Source organism: Saccopteryx bilineata, chromosome 2 (genome assembly GCF_036850765.1).
Source record: "Saccopteryx bilineata isolate mSacBil1 chromosome 2, mSacBil1_pri_phased_curated, whole genome shotgun sequence".
NCBI lineage: Eukaryota > Metazoa > Chordata > Mammalia > Chiroptera > Emballonuridae > Saccopteryx > Saccopteryx bilineata.
This window is the reverse complement of record NC_089491.1, coordinates 389,441,194-389,456,029: the sequence shown is the minus strand read 5'-3', so window position 1 is coordinate 389,456,029 and position 14,836 is coordinate 389,441,194. Positions and strand designations below refer to the sequence as shown.

Sequence of the window (14,836 nt, the reverse complement as noted above, 5' to 3'; positions counted from 1 at the left end):
GCTGATGTTCGACCTCCCTTCCACACTCCTCGGTGCTGCCGGCCAGGTCTGCCCGGTGCCGCTGATGTTCGACCTCCCTTGCACACCCCTCGGTGCTGTCGGCCAGGTCTGCCCGGTGCCGCTGGTGTTCGACCTCCCTTGCACACTCCTCGGTGCTGCCAGCCAGGTCTGCCCGGTGCCGCTGGTGTTCGACCTCCCTTCCACACTCCTCGGTGCTGCCGGCCAGGTCTGCCCGGTGCCGCTGGTGTCCTCCCGGAAAGGGAGCTCTGTGTTGACCGGAGGCCTCGTCTTCCTCGTCACCACTCTTTGCAGAATTTGAGTTTCTTTTACTTGCCGGTTTGGCTTCGTCTCATCCACTGTTGTCTCTAAAAGCCCCATGGCTGCTTTTGCTGGCTCCTTCAGTTTTAAAATATTACTAAAGGGAGATCTGATGTGGAAACATAAAGCGGCCTCAGAACGCTTGTATCCAGGGTCCCAGCCTTTGTCCCACAGGTCCCTGAGAGTGACAGATGCCAGGGGGTGATGCCAGGGACCTGCTATGCACACCGACGGCAGCCCCTTGAGGCAACTGCTCCTGGTTGGGGGAGGGGCTGGGCTCAGCAGGGGGCTCCGCTGTCCAGCACGCATGCGGGTCACAGCTCAGTCTGTGTGACACTGCTGCCTTGAGCGGCACGCCGATGTCAGCCAGGACCCAGAGGGGCGCTGTGGTCCTGGTGGCACTCCGGTCCGCAACAGCACCACGGGCTTGGCCAGTGCAGCCATGGCAACCCTGGTCCACTCTCTGTGTGCGCTGAAATCGACACGCAGGGCCGTTTCCCTGCAGCAGGAGCCTGGCCCCGCGCTCTCCTGTCACCCAGACCCGTCCCCACCACGCGGAGCTCTCCCACCTCCGGCCCCTGCCGGTCCAGCTGCCAGTGCGGCCAGCTCCCTGCCAGTGACCAGTGTTGGCTCCCGGGCCAGGTTGGAACAAGAAGGATGCTCAGGCATCCCTCTCCCGCGTCTTAGAAGAAGCCGGCTCTACTCTCTCGTCCAGCCTGGAATGTGGGTGTCTCCGCTGCCACATCTCCGTGGTGACCAGGCAGAAGGGCAGAGCCACGTGAGCTCACGGCCTTTGGCCCCAGGGTGTCTGTTGGTATTGGGAACATTTTTCTTGAGACAAAAAATATTCTGAATTCTCACGGTGGGTGTGGCTGTTATTACATTCAGCTTCAGTAGCTGGGCCTTGAAGTCCAAGTTCATATCCAGCTCAGAGAAAGCCTTTTACCACCTGACCTGTGGTGGTGCAGTGGGTAAATCGTTGACCTGAAACGCTGAGGTCGCCGGTTCGAAACCCCGGGCTTGCCTGGTCAAGGCACATGTGGGAGTTGATGCTTCCTGCTCCTCCCCCTTCTCTCTCTCTCTCTCTCTCTCTGTCTCTGTCCCCTCTCTCTAAAATGAATTAAAAAATTAAAAAAAAAAAAAGAAAGCCTTTCACCTAGGAGATGGCGGACTTGGACTTGTCCAGCTTCTGGACACTGGGCTTTATGATCGTCACCCTCCAACTGAACACAGCCTTCTCCCTCGTGAGCACCTGCCTGGGAAGAGGCCTTGGTTTTAATTGCTGCTTTGTGTTCTATAATTTGGAAGTATCAAAATTTATGGAATAGTTTCTCTATTGTCTAAAATATGTGTTGCTGGCCCTGGCCGGTTGGCTCAGTGGTAGAGCGTCGGCCTGGCGTGCGGGGGACCAGGGTTCGATTCCCGGCCAGGGCACATAGGAGAAGCGCCCATTTTGCTTCTCCACTCCCCCCCCTCCTTCCTCTCTGTCTCTCTCTTCCCCTCCCGCAGCCGAGGCTCCATTGGAGCAAAGATGGCCCGGGCGCTGAGGATGGCTCCTTGGCCTCTGTCCCAGGCGCTAGAGTGGCTCTGGTCAGGGCAGAGCGACGCCCCAGAGGGGCAGAGCATCGCCCCCTGGTGGGCAGAGTGTCGCCCCTGGTGGGCGTGCCGGGTGAATCCCGGTCGGGCGCATGCGGGAGTCTGTCTGACTGTCTCTCCCTGTTTCCAGCTTCTGAAAAAAAAAAATGTGTTGCTTTCCATGTCCTTATACTTTGAAATTTCCTTCCCCCATTCCAAGAAGAGTGTCTTGCTCACAGAGTGAAATCTTTGGTAATGAAGTCTAGTGTAGTCTCCTTTTGGGAAGACACTGGGCGAGCAGACAAGCACTGTCTACCTGCAAGAATGTAAGTCGGTGCTCCTTTGAGGCTGAGCGTTTGATCACAGCTTTCACGATGCCGTCCAACATTAAACTTCCAATGAACAGGTTACGGGGATGCATTTTATACAAAGACTCAGACACCTGAGCTCTTCTCTAATTAGTCTGATTAAGCACTCATATATCATATTTGTTGAATAATTCAAATCACAGTTGGGTGGTAAGAGAATTCAGAATTCTGAAGTGCATCATCGTTGGTCCGTTCTCTCTGTACCACAAAGAGAAGCCCACGGTGCCTTGGTCAACTTCTCTGAGTCACCTTTTTCCTTTCTAAGTTATACTGTCTACGGGTCATTGAAAATTCCCTTATTTAAAAAAAATTATATTTTCAAAAGGAATGAGAAGAGGCTTAATCTAAGGTCTTTTAAGAGACAATTCAAATAGAAACTTAAATGGATTCTAAAAGAATATAGGAGAAGAAACTTATTTGTACCAGCCATCTAAGATGATGTAGCTATTGTAACCAAATAAACAATGTCTCTCATGTTGCCCTTTATGAACTGCCTACCCCAGAGCTCAGAACTAAATCTGTTTAATTACAGTAACCATGGCATCCTGGACAAATATATCTCTCCTTTTGTATAAAATTTTTTATTTTATTTTCAGGTACTAAATTCTGAAAAGGTATATATCATCAGCACTTATGAAAGGTTTATCAGGTTACAAAATGGGCATTATTTTCTACTGAGATGTTACAGAAGATAAAAATAACTTGACATTATTTTTTATTATCCTAACCATCAACAAAACCCCAGAGTGGATGATTAAGTTGTAACTCAGTGAAGGGGTGAAGGCAAGGTGGCGGGTTGGGGAGGCTGGAGAGGCCGGGGGGCAGGGAAGGGCACCAGTGCCGCCTCCCTCAGGGGTGATGCCTGTGTTAGTAATCTGCGCCTCGTGCAGCTGCTGGGGATAATCAACTGAAGTCTGAGTGTGTCAATGACTGATTAAAGGGCCTATTTTATTTACTATCAAAAGGAGAGATAGCTATGTGCTCCAGCTATCAGATGAACAGAAGCAAGGTTGGCATTCTACTGTGGAAGTTCAGATGTGCGGCTCCCAGTTTGATCAGGGTGGAAGGCCGCTGCAGCTCGATGAAGTAAGACAGCTTGAAATCAGACTCACCACAGGACTTAGAGAAAAGTCACTTAACACGGCTAAGCCTTGTTTTCTCTCTTATACAAACAGAGATGACCATCACAGTCCTGGCTGGTTGGCTCAGTGGTAGAGCGTCGGCCTGGCGTGTGGATGTTCTCGGTTAGATTCCCGGTCAGGGCACACAGGAGAAGCGCCCATCTGCTTCTCCACCCCACATCCTCCCCTTCTCTCTCTCTTTCTCTTCTCCTCCCGCAGCCATAGCTTGATTGGTTCAAGTGCATTGGCCCTGGGTGCTGAGGATGGCTCTGTGCAGCCTCTACCTCAGGTGCTAAAAATAGTTCAGGTGTGAGCATGGCCCCAGATGGGGGTTACTGGGTGGATCCCAGTAGGGGTACAAGCGGGAGCCTGTCTCTCTGTCTCCCCTCCTCTCACTTGGAAAGAAAACCAAAAAACCAAAAAAGAAAAAGAAAAAAAATGCTGGAGAAAAATGTTAATCATGCAGATTAAACTCGAAAGTGCACCATGATTACAGCTGCTAGGAGAACGGGTGGGGGCAGGGGGCCATGCTGAGGGGTGCAGGAGAAGCTGCTAGGAGAACAGGTGGGGCAGGGGCATGCTGAGGGGTGCAGGAGAAGCTGCTAGGAGAATGGGTGGGGCAGGGGGCATGCTGAGGGGTGCAGGAGAAGCTGCTAGGAGAACGGGTGGGGCAGGGGCCATGCTGAGGGGTGCAGGAGAAGCTTCTAGGAGAACAGGTGGGGCATGCTGAGGGGTGCAGGAGAAGCTGCTAGGAGAACGGGTGGGGCAGGGGCATGCTGAGCGGTGCAGGAGAAGCTGCTAGGAGAATGGGTGGGGCAGGGGGCATGCTGAGGGGTGCAGGAGAAGCTGCTAGGAGAACAGGTGGGGCAGGGGGCATGCTGAGGGGTGCAGGAGAAGCTGCTAGGAGAATGGGTGGGGCAGGGGGCATGCTGAGGGGTGCAGGAGAAGTGGAGCAGAGGCGTTGGGCAGAGAAAGGAGGGGAGCGGCGAGAAGGGGCCTGTGAGAACAAAGGCCCTGTCCGGCGGGGCCAGCACCTGCCACTCCGCCCTGGCCCAGGGAGGTGGCGGGGCTGCTCGGTCACCCCCGCCCTCCGCCGCGCCCTCCGGACCTCTTACCCTGCAGCATCGCGGACGTGGTGTAGTAGTTGAAGGGCACCTTCGTCACCAGGTACTGCTCGGCGTCCAGGCTGGCCAGCGTCGCTCCCACCAGCACCGACTTGCCCGTGCCCGCCGTCCCCACCAACATGAGCGGCCGCCGCTGCCTCAGGAGCCGCTCCATGAAGCAGCAGGTGCGGACGGTCTCGCTCGTGTGCACCAGGCAAGCCTGGAACGTGAGCACGGTGGGCGTGCCAGGGGCTCGTGCGAGCAGCGGGCGCCCCACAACGTGTTCTCGGTGCATTTCAGAAGAGGGGGTTCTGCCATCCTGGGGTCTCGCTGCCGCGGGAGGAGGTCTTCCCGATTATCTACAGCGAGGTTGTTCTATAGCAGGGGTCCCCAAACTTTTTACACAGGGGGCCAGTTCACTGTCCCTCAGACCGTTGGAGGGCCAGACTATAAAAAAAACTATGAACAAATCCCTATGCACACTGCACATATCTTATTTTAAAGTAAAAAAACAAAACAAAATGGGAACAAATACAATATTTAAAATAAAGAACAAGTAAATTTAAATCAAGAAACTGACCAGTATTTCAATGGGAACTATGCTCCTCTCACTGACCACCAATGAAAGAGGTGCCCCTTCTGGCAGTGCGGCGGGGGCCGGATAAATGGCCTCAGGGGGCCGCATGTGGCCTGCGGGCCGTAGTTTGGGGACCCCTGTTCTATAGACTCTGGGTAGAGAGCATGCCCGCCCTCCTCCTCCTCCACCACTGCTGTCCGCGTCCCTGTGGCCTCTCCGACGTATTTCAGATCCTCCTGCAGTCGCCGTGGGCCCCTGGAGCCCCAGGAGGCCGGTGAGCTCTGGGAGTGAGGTCACCTGGCCCCTGGGGGTGAACCTGTGACTTCACGGCACCTATGCTTTCTTCTAAAAGGCGAGAGTCTGGAGATGACCAGCTCCTGACAAGGTCAGAAGCCTTGGATACTTAGGAGGGGCTGCTCCCAGAGCCACAGCCGACCCCTGGGTGACAGTGCTTCCCCGGTCGCTCAGACACACTCACCTGCAGAGGCGCCTCGGGGTCAAGTTCAAACCGAGGGATGAGCTTGGACCACGACTCAAACTTCTTGGTCTCCGGGTCGATGTAATAGTCGAAGACGGTTCCCTGGGAGGGGAACTTGACTGTCCTGAACTCGGCCAGCCACCACCTGCTGAACTCCGCCCGGTAGTCCACGAGCTGCCAAGACACAGCGGGTCGGTATCAGGGCTCTCAGAGCTAGAGGACAGGCCGTCCGGCATCCGGCAGAAGGGCAGGGCAGGGGACACCAGGTGCTCCTGCTTGGGCAAGTCTGCCTGACGGACTAGCTCTCCCAGGAAGGAAAGACGCCACTCGGCCAAGGGTCAGCCTGAACAAGACACGGCCGAGCAGGGGCCTCCCTCGAACACGTGCCGGTGCCCGTTTGACCACACAGCTGAGCTCCCCCGGCTCTGGCGCATCTCAGAGCTGTCGCAGGGTGGAGGGGGCCGGGAGGAGGAGGGTGAGAGCATGGAGGAGAGAGCCCGCGGCCACAGGACCAGGACGGGCAAGTGTGGCTGGGAACTCCCGGAGGGCGGACTGACTCTGAGACCCGCCCATGTCCAGGACGGCACCAGGGACGGACCAGACAAAGCGGTGACTGTTGTCACCGAGGAGCACAGGCTGGACGAGGAGGAAGACTCGGGAGGGAGTCAGGTACTCGACCAAAGGGAGAGTCTCGCTTTCTGTGCCCGAGTCTCCTCATCTGGAGAGTGAGGGGCTTCGGGAAGAAAGTTTCTAAGGGTCCTTCAAGGGCTAAAATTGTAACAAACGAGGAGGAGCAGAGAGAAAGCTATCCTGGCCTTCTGACAGGCTCCTGTGGAGACGTATACTTTACATGCATACATATCAAATCGGGAACTCTTGAGGATAGGTGGACGCAAACCGTCTTCTTGTGTCCAAGCCAACACACGCACGCAGACTCTCTCTCTCTCTCTCTCTCTTCAGAACATGCCTGTCACTACTGGACGGCCTCTGTTGGAGCAAGCTCACTCTGAACACACAGACCTCGGAGAAATACTAAAAAGGAAAGAGGCCCCAACTGGGCACTTGGGAAAATGTTCTCGGAGGACAGACAGGACGGTTAAAGGGCTGGACAGACCAGGAAGCTGGGTGCGTGGCAATGCCTCTGGGCTTGGAAGAAATGGCAGCCTCCATTTTTCTGACTGTTAGACAGTCGAATTACATTCTTTTGCCTTAAAACGAGAAGGGAAGTAGGCCGTAAGGCAAGAGCAGATTTATTTGCTGTTCTTATTCTGATTTGAATTCAGACTAAGGGGACACTATCTTCTCAATACTGTTCTCTGCAATCAGAAGCCCTAAAGGGGGAAATATCACCATTTTTTAATTCATGGGTAAAATTTTCTGACAAACCTTTAACTTCCTACGAAAAGCAGACTTTATGTTTGTATGGAAAAACCCAAGGTGAGGCCACATCTAGGAAGAAGGAGGCCTCCTCTGCTCACCCCCAGTTCTACCCTGAGCTCCCCGGTTTCTCAGCCACGCCCTCAGCATTGATGAGGCGCTCTCACCCCCTGGGGACGCCACCCACCTGGTCTCACCCTCCTGCCGTCTGGGCCGTCCCCTCTCTCCTGTAATTGGACACTACGAAGACAAGGTTGCCTTTGCAGAGTCATCCCATGACCCCGTTCAACACACTGGGCATCTCCGCGGCGGTGACCTCCGCCAAGAGGCTCCCTCTGAAACTCCGCGGCGGTGACCTCCGCCAAGAGGCTCCCTCTGAAACTCCGCGGCGGTGACCTCCGCCAAGAGGCTCCCTCTGAAACTCCGCGGCGGTGACCTCCGCCAAGAGGCTCCCTCTGAAACTCCGCGGCGGTGACCTCCGCCAAGAGGCTCCCTCTGAAACTCCGCGGCGGTGACCTCCGCGAAGAGGCTCCCTCTGAAACTCCCGTCTCATTGGATTCTGAAAATCCTCTGGTCCCCTTCCCCCCCTTTCATCCGGACGACGCTGAGGTTGCCCGGCCGTACTGTAGCAGAGCTTTGAACAGAGCCTCCCCTCACTTAGTCTTCCACATGCTCTAGGGCGGTCAGCACCAGTCCTACGCCACCCGCGAGAAGACAGAGGGCGCCAGAGCTGACCCCTCCAGAGCACAGGGCGAACAATGGGCGTCAACCGCGGGGTCCTGGGCTCTCTCCCCAGCGCTCTCCGAGAGCATGCGCTTCTGAGAGACCCTTTCCTGCCATTTTGCTGTAAAATGTTCAGCCAGCACTGACCTCCCCCGCCCCTCCGACGACTATGGGGCCTTCTGTATATTGCGTTTCTGTTTTGCTTTTCAAATGCAAGCAGCCATTGGTGGCTCAGGATGTGAATGCCCTGGCTCACCTCTTCCTCTCCACTTCAGAGCTCTGTTAGTGCTGCTTGCCAGGCAGGCACGCAGCTCGCAGGCGTTCTGGACACGCCCTGCTGCTAAAAGCTCTCTCTATTGTCCTCCTCCAAGGGGCCGCATGGCCACCTGCAGCTCTGAGGGCCCCGGAGGGGCTGGAGACACCAGGAGGGATGTGTCTGCTGGGCTCACACAGACTTGAGCGGATTTGAATTTTTCTATTAGGAGATAGAAGGAACTGACCGAGGATCTTTCGTCTCGCGTCTCCACTGCTTGTTGGGTGCTGCTGGGAGAGAAGCCCCCAGGCTCTGGGTCTCTCCACAAAATCAGGGATGCGTTCCCTAACCCTCCCCAAACGCAACGGCTTCCACATACACCCCGACTGCGTGTCTCACGCCCTAGTGCTCTTCTAGGGGACTGATGTCTCTCGCTGAACAAGGGGATGACTCAATACTGTATGTAGTTTGATACCTTCGTGTTAACTTTGACATCTAGCTGCCCTATCTTTCGCCTCTTTGCCAGAAGATCGGGCTCTGCCACCGCAGGCTTGAATGGGAAAGTCCACCTTAACGCATGCTCTCACCTGATCTCGGGTCAGCGCTCCACCGAAAGCCCAGATGGCAGCAAACACAAAGTACAGCTCGTATGTCTCCTTGGGGCCGTCTGCCGGGACGTCCTCCTGGGTCAGGAGACACTGGAGCAGGTGACACAGCGTCTCCACCATGCTCAGGTCTGGGATGGGGATTCTCTTCTTAAATCTGCAGAGAGAGAGCCCCAGCCATGTTCTGAAACCCTGGGTTTTCCATCCCACAGGCGTTGCTGGAAAGCTAGGGGATCGCCTGGGTTGGACGGGCTCGTGACGTGTCTAAGTTCTTTGGGAACCCAGAGGCGTGACTCAAACCCTTATTCTCCTCAGCTATTTTGAGGTCCGCTTCCTTTGTGAAGAAGTGGAGGACCAGAGAGCTCCCAAGAAGGCTTCCTCCTTCACCTTCCTTTCTTCCGATCCTCACCCCTCTCCTCTTCCCTTTTCTGAGCATTGATGAGGCCCTCTCACCCCCTGGGGATGCAGGCAGCCGCCACCAAAAGAGTCACTATCTCTTTCCTTTCATAGTTTCTTCAATCGTCAAAAAGCACCCAAGTCAAGGTGGGTGTAATTCTGATTTTCCACAGCTTCAACTCAGAGGGGGTCGGTCAATTAAAATACGTTGAAAATATAGAAAATATATACTCTGAAGCCAGAGTTGTCTCTGGGGAGGGGGGAGCAGAGTGGCCTGAGATAGAGGGCTCTTTTACACAATCATGAATCATGATTCACTTGTTGTTTTTTTCTTCCAAGAAGGTACCTCTGTCCTGGCCTGGTTTTATATCATACTTTTAATCTTGGCTTTGGAGGTCTTGACTGAAAGGCAGATATCAAGAGCTGCTCTATGCCCAAGGGGTGGGGATGACATCTGCGTGCACACACATACATGCGCACGCGGCGTGAACTCTCGTCTCACCACACGCACACACGGAACACATCATGTACCCCCACACTCAACTCGTCTCGCACGCCTGCCTACACGGGCACCTCCCCGGGGAAGCTGAGCTCACAGGCTACGCAGATGCAAGGTCCACCTTATACAATGTGCAGTGCCATCAACTGACACCTTGAAAGTCATTTTTGTCAGATATAAGTATTGCTACCCCAGAATTATTTTTTTCATTTCCTTTTACATGAACTATCTTTTTCCACCTTTTTACTTTTAGTCCGTGTGTAGCTTTTGTTTGGAGGTGGGTCTCTTGTGGACAGCATATACATATATGGGTCTTGCTTTCCTATCTATGAAACTACCTGATGCCTTTTGATTGGCTCATTTAATCTAATTACATTTAAATTGATTATTGATAGGTACGGATTTATTGCCATTTTATGCTTTTAACTCTCTTCCTCTGTTCTTCTCCCCCTTTTCTTTTCTTCTTAATCTTCTTAAAGTGGGCCCTTTAATATTTCTTGAAATACAGTCCCAATTTGAAGGGAACAAACTTGTTTAGTGTTTTGTTTTGTTTTTGGGTTTTTTTTTTTTGGTCTGGTAAGCTCTTTCTCTTTTAATTTTAAATTGTATCCTTGTTGAGTAACTAGCATTGGTTGTAGGTCTTTGCTCTCCATCACTTTGAATATTTCATGCCAGTCCCTTCTAGCTTGAAACATTTCTGTTCAGAAATGAGCGGACAGTCTTCTGGGAGCTTCCTTATAGGTAACTCTCTGCGTTTCTCTTGCTGCTTTTGTGATTCTCTCTTTGTCTTTAACCTTTGCCGTTTTGATCTTGATGCACCTTGGTGTGGCCCTCTCTGGGTCCATCTTGTTTGGGACTCTACGCTTTCTGGACCTCTGTGTCTTTTTTCTTCAACAGGCTAGGAAATTTTTCAGTCATTAATTTCTTTAAATGGGTTCTCAATTCCTTACTTTCTCTTCTTTCCTTCTGGTACTCCTATGATACGAATGTTTTACACTTCATGTTATCCCAAAGGTCCCTTAGAATAGCCTCATTCTTTTTAATTCATTTTTTCTTTTTGCTGCTCTGATTGGATATTTCTTTTTCTACTTTTTCTTCCAAAGAGCTAATTCAATATTTGATTTCATCAAACCTACTGTTTATTTCTTCCAGTGTATTTTGATGTCAGATATTGTATTTTTCTATTCTGTTTTCTTTTTATGACTTCTATGTCCCGTTTTATGCTCCCTATGTCTTTGTTGAACAGAGAGAGAGGGACATAGACAGGGACAGACAGACAGGAGAGGAGAGAGATGAGGAGCATCAACTCATAATTGCAGCACTTTAGTTGCTTATTGTTTGCTTCTCATACCTGCCTTGACCAGGGTGGTGGGGGGCTTCAAGACAAGCCAGTGACCCCTTGCTCAAGCCAGTGACCTTGGGCTCAAGCCAGTGGCCTTGGACTTATGTCAGTGATTATGGGGTCATGTCTATGATCCCACTCTCAAGCCTGTGACCCCGTTCTCAAGCCAGATGAGTCTATGTTCAAGCTGGCAACCTTGGGGTTTCAAAGCTGGGTCCTCAGCATCCCAGGTCGATGCTCTGTCCACTGTGCCACCATCTGCTCAGGTCCAATAGGTTTTTTATTGTTGGATTAACTTACCACCATCCTTCATGTTGGGCTTACCTGGTTCTGAGTGTGTCTAAGCAGGTGGGAACATACTTGTCAAACAGAATGGGTAGGTTGGCTCTCTCTGCCTGGGTCTCCCTCTTGTCGACCCAGCTGCTGATGAAGGGGCTCCATCCCAGGTCTGCCGCGTTGATATACAGGAACCCTGGGAGCAACAGCGAACGGGGCGCCATGAATTCTCCATGGATGCCAGAATCTGCTTTACCCCAGAGAGTTATTTTATCTCTAGAAAATATGCAGAAGATTGGATTTAAAAAGAACAGAGATCTGGCTTTTCTATGGAGACCAACTCCAACGGATTGATATTAGCTGACATCAAAGCCAACAACATCATACGTCATCCCGAAGGTGCCTGTTCTCACTGCACAGGCTGTTTGTGGTTCCTCCCTCGCCCTTGGGCCATACCTGCTCTGGAGACCGTTGCTGGCGTGGCCATGTGCAGGTGACCGACCTCAAAGAGGAGCCTCATTGTGGGATTCAGAGGGATCCTCTCATTGCTTGCCAGGGTCAAGACCTGGAGACGACAGGAAGGGACATACAGGTCAGACGGGGACGAGGATGCTTGGTCAGCTGGTGGAGATGAGGCTGATTCCTCCTAGGAGGGAATAAGAGTGATGATTTTCTTCTATGGGGTTACCACTGACCATTGAGCAACCCGGAGGTCAGGAGTGCCCACTGACCATTGAGCAACCCAGAGGTCAGGAGTGCCCACTGACCATTGAGCAAGCCAGAGGTTAGGAGTGCCCACTGACCATTGAGCAACCCAGAGGTCAGGAGTGCCGACTGGCCATTGAGCAACCCGGAGGTCAGGAGTGCCCACTGACCATTGAGCAACCCAGAGGTCAGGAGTGCCCACTGACCATTGAGCAACCCGGAGGTCAGGAGTGCCCACTGACCATTGAGCAACCCGGAGGTCAGGAGTACCCACTGACCATTGAGCAACCCGGAGGTCAGGAGTGCCCACTGACCATTGAGCAACCCAGAGGTCAGGAGTGCTGACTGGCCACGCAGTCATAAAACTGCCTACACAAGTCGGCATCCCGCAGATGCAGACCCCACGCCACCAATGGGCCCGCGAACAATGAGGATTCCAACGGAGCGAGTCGACTGAGACGTCTATGTAGAAGTGGACTGGTGCCGTTCAAACCCACATTGTTCAAGGATCAACTGTATAACTGTTTTCTAAACTTTATTTAACAATACTTTCTCTCGCCTCCTGCATACCCTCCACCAGCATCTGTGTGTGTGTGTGTGTGTGTGTGTGCACTGAATCAGGAAAACAGTTATCTAAAAAGTTTAAATTGATGTCAGTGATTCAGATGAACTAGAGGCCATAATGGGAATACTATTATTAAAGTAAAAAGCTTAGGCTTCATATTATGGCTTTTTCTTAAAGCAGTCCTCTGAGAATGCACACACTTCTTCTTATAAGTCTATGAATGTTGGAGCCATTGTAAGACTTCTGATCTGGGTGTGCATTCTGAGCAAGTCTGGAAGCCACTACCAGCCTCATAGCCACTGTACTAGAATTCAGCTAGTGTTTCATTTATTTACTTATTTATTTTGAGAATAGACATTTTTATTTATTTCATGTAAAATTGGATTCCCTGCTACATAAATATTTTATTTCTGTATATATAAACATCTCCACTGGCTTTCTCCTCTCCTTTGATTATTTTTTATTTTTCATTGTTTATAAAAAGTAAAATATATTCTCCATGAATAAAGATTTGTCACCATTGTGGGTATTTGACAGGCTTAGTTTCTGACCATCAGTTTCCTTATTTATAGAAAAAAGAAAAAAGTAAAAAAAAAAAAAGATTTAATAGGTGATTTAAGACTCCTTTCAGCTCCAAAACTTAATGTGTGTGCAGAAGATTCCAAAGGAAATGAGAACAGCACTGAAAATGGGGTGAGCAATGGCCGTGCCGTTGAAGAAAGTGACAGCTGCTCATTCGGGTGAATGAGTTCTCAGATGTCTATTAAAGACACTGGTAATAAAGGAAATCAGGATCTTACAGAGATACCTGCACTTTTATGTTCATTTGGGGCATTGCTAACGATAGGCCAGTCATGGCAACAACGCAAGTGTCCATCATGGGTAAACGGTAAGAAGATGTGGTCTATATAAACAATGGTATATTATTCAGTCACAGAAAGGAAATCTTGACATCTATGACAACATGAAGGGACTTGGAGAGCATTTCTGTCAAGTGAAATAAATTAGATAAAAAAAGAAAAGTACTGGAAGGCTTCAATTACATGTGAAATTAAAACAGCAAACCAACCAAAAGAGAGAAGAGATTCGTGCTCGCCAGGGATGAGTGAGGTGGGGTGGAGTGGGTGGATGAAATCGGTGTAGGGATCGAGGGGTACAAGTGTCTAGTGATGAAATGAATAGTTCTTAGGAGGTCAAGTACAGCGTGGTGACTATAGTTAATAATACAGCAGTATTACATACTTGGAAGTTGCTAAGAGAGTAGATCATAGAAGTTCTCAGCAAACACACACACACACACACACACACACAAAGGTCATTTTGTGAAGGGATGGAAATGTTTACTAACCTTATTATGGCCATTATTTTGCAACATATGGGTACTCCAAATCATCGCGTTGTACACCTTAAACTTACACAATGTTATATGTCCATTAGATCTCAATAAAGCTGGCAAAGATTTTAACTAAAGCTATCAGTAACGAGTCCTTCCTCGGGACCAGCCCGTGTGGAATGGAGAGGCCCAGATGTGGCCAGGGGCCGCTCTCACAGACGAGATCAGGGGCGGCGTGGGGCCTGCCGGTACCTTGTTGTCATCCATAACGGTGTTGAGAGACTCAATCCACATTGGGTCTATGTCGCCATCCAGTAAAATCCACTTGGGTCCATCGTGGGTGACGTTGGCAAGCTCACGCATGATGGAAGAGAATAATCCTGAAGGGAACCACAGATATCTTGTGTTCTATTTCACCATCAATCTTTTTTTTTTTTCTCTTAACATAGCCATTCCCTACAACATTCAGAGGCGGCGTCAATAACAACGCAGGTCAAAACGGGCTCTGCATTCTATTCTACCAAACATTTGGCGACGCCCAAGGCACTGCTCTGCGCTCCAGTTTGACTTTTTGTCAGAACAACAACAACAACAACAACAACAACAAAACCTGATGGAACTAGCTTTGCAAGTGACAAGAGACCCAGTCAATCATTTCTACAGGCAACTGTTAACAGGATGGAGTTACATAAAACCTTTTCAAGTAATGTTTCCATCCTCTGTAGCTGCAGCCTGGACAAACCCTTCAAATGCAGGCTTTGAGAGATTTTCATTGTGATTTTTATTGGCATTACATGAAATTTATATCTTTTGTGGATAGAATTGATTTTTATGAAACTAAGCTTTCCCAATGAATAATATGGCAGGTCCTTTCATTTACTCAAACACTGTTTTATGTTCCTTAATAAATTTTCATAGCATTTTCAATATATCTCTTTGGCTAAATCTATTCCCAAACATTTGGTTTCTTAATGCTATTGTACGTGCAATATTTTTTTCTGTGTTTCCATTTTTAACTACTGCTGGTGGAGAGAAAAGCCACCAAATTTTATATATTTATTTTATGCTTAGTTACCTTTAATAAGTTATCTTACTAATTCTAGTGACTTTTCAAAAATGCCTCTTGAGTTTAGGTATAAAGTTGTGTAATTATCAAACAATAAATTCTCTCCTTTCCCCCAATTTATCCCATGCGTTCCATCCTTGTCTACTGCATTTTCTG

At 50.3% G+C, this 14,836-nt stretch overlaps 1 protein-coding gene across 1 annotated transcript in view; it reads right to left on the bottom strand.

Moving 5' to 3' along the window:
* The window catches only part of DNAH9 (dynein axonemal heavy chain 9), a 263,946-nt gene that overhangs the window by 102,469 nt on the left and 146,641 nt on the right, over positions 1–14,836 (bottom strand). The window contains exons 33-38 of the mRNA XM_066264311.1: positions 13,867–13,994; positions 11,468–11,576; positions 11,060–11,207; positions 8,481–8,655; positions 5,541–5,714; positions 4,498–4,705 (exon numbers count right to left, since the gene is read on the bottom strand). Of these exons, the coding sequence (XP_066120408.1) occupies positions 4,498–4,705; positions 5,541–5,714; positions 8,481–8,655; positions 11,060–11,207; positions 11,468–11,576; positions 13,867–13,994 (942 nt within the window). The remainder of the gene's footprint in view (positions 1–4,497; positions 4,706–5,540; positions 5,715–8,480; positions 8,656–11,059; positions 11,208–11,467; positions 11,577–13,866; positions 13,995–14,836) is intronic.